General features: G+C 35.0%; 1 protein-coding gene across 1 annotated transcript; it reads right to left on the reverse strand.

Annotated features, from left to right (window-relative positions):
• Window positions 1-764: 764 nt before the first annotated feature.
• SARC_02912 (hypothetical protein) lies at window positions 765-2234 on the reverse strand (the record flags this gene model as incomplete). The annotated part of the gene is made up of 2 exons (XM_014303300.1): window positions 765-1488; window positions 1664-2234. 2 exons carry the CDS (start codon window positions 2232-2234, stop codon window positions 1043-1045), a joined length of 1017 nt encoding a protein of 338 aa, XP_014158775.1. The 3' UTR covers window positions 765-1042.
• Window positions 2235-4930: the final 2696 nt, after the last annotated feature.

Here is a 4930-nt window from a genome sequence, read left to right on the forward strand (position 1 = left end):
ATGGGTTAGTGTATGTGTATGCCAATGTTAACGTATGTGTTATATATTATTCAACCTTGCGCCATTGAGGTCTTATCCACCGTGCGCGGCATACCGACGGAGAGAGCAACCGCATAGAATGTAGCTCAGTCATATTCGACAAATCCCTGTTCTGTGGTACATCTACTCTATTTTAACCACTCACACCACACTTTCGAGTTGGTCTCAACGCAGTTATCACCAATCAGCCTCGAACACACACAAAAACACTCTCATACTTGAATATACACCCGTGCTATAGTCACTTTCGACCCATAACGTATACTTTTGTCGATGTACCTGGCATATCTGTTCACGGCTAAAAATGTGTAGTACCATTCTCATAATATTAAGAATAGAACTAACCCCAAGGCCGCTGGTATGGTGGATCTCAAGATAGACTCTGTTTTAAAATATACAGTATTTATGAATATTTATTTACAATCAATATTTACTTCAAACCTCCAGCGGCAAGCCCTCCATAGAGACTACCGAGAGACCGAAGAATTCAAAACAAAAAAAAAAGAGCGAACCTGAACGATCGCCATGGTTTCTCTGTACCGAACTTCGAAAGTTCTGGCTAGGCTTTTTTTTTTCAAGCCACTATTGTTTGTTTATTTATTTTATTTAAAACAAATACTGTAAATAAATACTGGTGACTCGTCAGTCGTCACTCGAGAAAATATATTCTTTTTACGTTTTTTATTTATTTTTATAAAATAAACAATATTTTATTTTAAATACCTATTTATTTGTTTTGTGCGGAGATAATTGGTAGCAATTATTTATTTATGTAGTATACTGCGCGAATGCGTTATGGTCACCCTCGCGTGCAAATGCATTATGGTCATCCTCGCGTGCGAATGGTCTCATTCTGTTTGTGTTTTACTGTACGAATAGTGACATGCCTGATCATCAGTACATGCCATCGGTTCTAGATACCATCTGTGCAGGTAATGATTGTCATTCGTTGTATTCACTCAATTGTCCTTGTAACATTGGTTCTACATCGAATTGCGGCCGGTCAATACACCCTATTGTTTTGTGATCTGGTAATATTTTCAGTCTCAATACTTTCGTACAGTGTTTCGGCCGCTGTGAATGCGAAACTATTACAAGGAGAAATTTTACATTGTGCATCTCCCTCGGTGATCGATCTTGTTCTTTGCTGACTATTCATGCATGAGCTTCCCAACGGTACTGGCATCGAGTGACTGGGAAGAAACCCATACCTAACCCCAGTTTGTATGCAACCGAAACAATCATCAGGCGAGTTACTCTGTTTGGATGTATGATTGCTCTGACGCTGGGGAGCCTGCTGGCGACCACGAGAGTGGATTTTCCTAGATCTAGGATTCAATTCTATCTTCAGGCATGCCATTTTTCTATTCCGGTACGATTTGGAGCATATGAACTGAGCCAAATCGAGGGGGAAGAAGCTCACTGGACTGTTGGTAATCATTTGCTGACCTGATTAAGTTGAAGTCGAGAGAATATAAATTATGGTTGTGTACAAATATCAGTGTCGAACTGATGAAGTCAACTATAAACATACTATTGGTAAATGACACGTATCCTTTGAAATTACAGTGAATACTTCATTTTTGAAGCTCATATCAAAGGTCATGCACAAGTCAATACATACCATCCAAGGCCACCAGGTACACTACAGGTGTGTATCGATGATTTGGGTATAAGAATACATCGCGCGTGTTTTTAAGATCTGAAGTGAGCCTCAGGTTTTGAAACGAAATCGGCTTTTCCATCCACTTGTCACCTGGAGCTGTAATCCACTGGTGGCAATATAATTCCATTTGGGGGTGATCAATTGGCTCATTGATGGTATCGTCCACGTCATTGACTTTCCATTTCATTTCCTGCGGGCACCATGTCCAGGCATTCCCATCCCGTTGAAAATGCACCCAGATGGCGTAAGAGGTACTTTTTTCAAGACCACTAATACGTACGCTTATTGGTGGCGACATTTGCCTACCGCTTTCGTTAACTATCATCTCTGTGGTTTCCGTGTGAAGTTTCTGCCATATCTTGGGTCTGCACAATTCCAATGCCACGATGTCCATAGCCGTACAAGCAACACCCTCTGGGTGTTTGCTTACTGATTGTTCATTTTCTTCGACGAGTGACTCTAGCCTTCTATATTTGGGCGATCCAGGTAAATCGGTTTTGTACTGTTCCTTATTCTCGGGATCATACATATTAAAATTTTGAGCGTTCATGGAAAATGGATACGTAGTGGTCACACGGTCGCCAATTTTTTTATCGCGATTTGATGCCTGTATGTTGCAAATGGTAGGACCAGCATAGGTGGGTATGTATTTAAGATTTCGGTCTATTTTGGAGATGCTCGAAGCACCAGGCCCAAATTCAAATATACTATCCACCCTCATGTTTGTCTGTTGCCCGTTATAGTCGTGAATATTAAAAGTGAAGGGTCTGTATTTATATTGTTTCGCCAGCCAAAAAAACTGGCTTTTGGGAAGATTGAGGAATTTGCGTATCAAAGTCACCTGGCACGGAACGGTCGTGCGCAAAGGTCCAAAGGAGCAATAGATCAGCAGTTCGTTAAAGATTTGCCTCGCTCTCTGGAATGAGAAATTGCTGCCCTGGTATAATTTACGTTAAAACTCAAACGTTATGTAATATTTTTTATTTATTTTATATGATGCGATTAAATAAAACAAATAAAGAAAAAAAACAAAGTTTAAATACTAAGGTCAGGGGTTTGTTCTGATCCCTAACCGTCATAAGTAAAATAGAACGCCCACTCGCCGAGCCATGGCTCTAAACAGGTTGTGCTGTCCGTGGCCAAAATAGTGAGGTAGGTGTATTTACATAGTTTTTTTCTCGCCCAAGTGCCATCGGTGATTCGGCCCAACTTTCCATTTGATATTTAAAAAAGAAAAAGGATATAGATCCATTTTTCATATATTGCTCGAGGAACGTTTTCGAGAAAAACAGTAACACAGTCACACACAAACACGCACTCTCTCTATTTTTTCTTAAAAAATGTCAGGCAGCAGACCGCCACAGTTCTGTATAAATATTGAAATGTATCACGTGCGTGCGGATTGCAGAATATATTGCTCAAAGACTGATGCAGTGATGTACTGTACTGAAAATATATCTGATCGTGTGAATAATTTTTTTGTTGACAATATATACCACAGCTATAGGCCGTGCTCTGGTTGATTTGCTTTTTTAAAACAAAATAGTAGGATATGTTACACCCCAAAACCAAAACAACGCAGCTTATTTGTTTTGTCTTTTTATATTTCCTATTTTATATATTTAAAAAAAACCCCCCGAAACAATATTTACATATTATCTTGTTTTATAAAGCCGGTGTTTTACATAATTTTATATTTGTTTTAAAAAAAGTGCTTCATATTTAAATAAAATATGGAATTGTAGAGTATAAATGTCTCCTCAATATTTACATATTTACCAGCCACCAGTACAGTTTGCGACAGTCTTTTTGACGATTGCTATGTTTTTAAAATAAATAAATAATAGATATCATATGTAGAACCTTCTGTGATTTCTATCAGAAGGCGATGTATAAAATAGTTAATATACACAAAAAATATTTACTGTTTTTTGTTTTGTCCTACTAAATATCGCCCACTGCTGGCATATTTAACGCCATTGCCCTTTGTTTTCCCGAATCACAACCAGTCATACTAATTTTAAATTTTTTTATTATTTACACTATAAATGGATCTTTTACGATTTCTATCAGAAGGCTATTTCATGTAGAAAGTCAAAAAAAATTGACAACCAAACAACTACAACTAGAACTGTTCTACGATTTCTATCGGAAGGTAATATCTTGTGAGGAGAACATAAATACTAAAATCGGCCTGTTTTTAACACAAACGAATAAATTGAACATAAAATATTTTATTTCCTTAAATTTGTTTTTTAAAAGAACAAAAGTAAATATAAATTTTAAAAAAAGTTAAAGTTTTGAACGTGATTTATTTTTTTTGCTCATGCAAAATACATATGTTCCCAGTTCCACGGCAAAACCTTATATAAATATAATTCTAAGTGATTTCTAACCCTAATACAAAACAAGAGTAATAGTGAATAAACCAAAACAAAACTTTGTAAAACAGCCGCATGGTCCGCAACCATAAAACTAAACAAAAAATTAGATATCTAATCCAATATTATTGTTTTATAAAAATGAGTACATAGTTGAGTACTATATACAGTCTTCAGGTCGGTGAAAGATCAGTGGAAATTGACATCATTGGTTTATTTGACAATAGGAATGTTCAGGATATCACGAGGTGGTTGTGAATTTGTCTATTAGTTTGAAACACCAATTGGAATTGTTCAGATATTCAATTCGTGATAGAGTATCGAGATGATTTTCAATTTTCGCACGCTCCTTGTTGGCTGTTGTGGAAGTTCAAGGCGTCAAGGCCAAGCCTTGTTACTTGTAGTACGTATTTTTTTAAAGAGAAGAGAAGAAATATATAATAACCATTATATATATATATAAAGATATAGAATCATATAGACATATATATAAATATGTATATATATATATGTACACATGTATACATAAATATATATAAACAAGTATATATATATAAATATATATATACATACATACATACATATATATATTTGTTTCTATCTGTATATATATACATACATATACATACACACACACACACAGATATATATATACATATATATATTCATATACAAATACACAACTTGCATATATATATATATATATATATATATATTCATACATACGTATATATACATTGTATATATTTATATATATATATACATATACAGATATTTATATGTATTCATATATATATATATATAATTCATATATATATATATACATATATATATATACTACACA

Source organism: Sphaeroforma arctica (genome assembly GCF_001186125.1).
Source record: "Sphaeroforma arctica JP610 unplaced genomic scaffold supercont1.138, whole genome shotgun sequence".
NCBI lineage: Eukaryota > Ichthyosporea > Ichthyophonida > Sphaeroforma > Sphaeroforma arctica.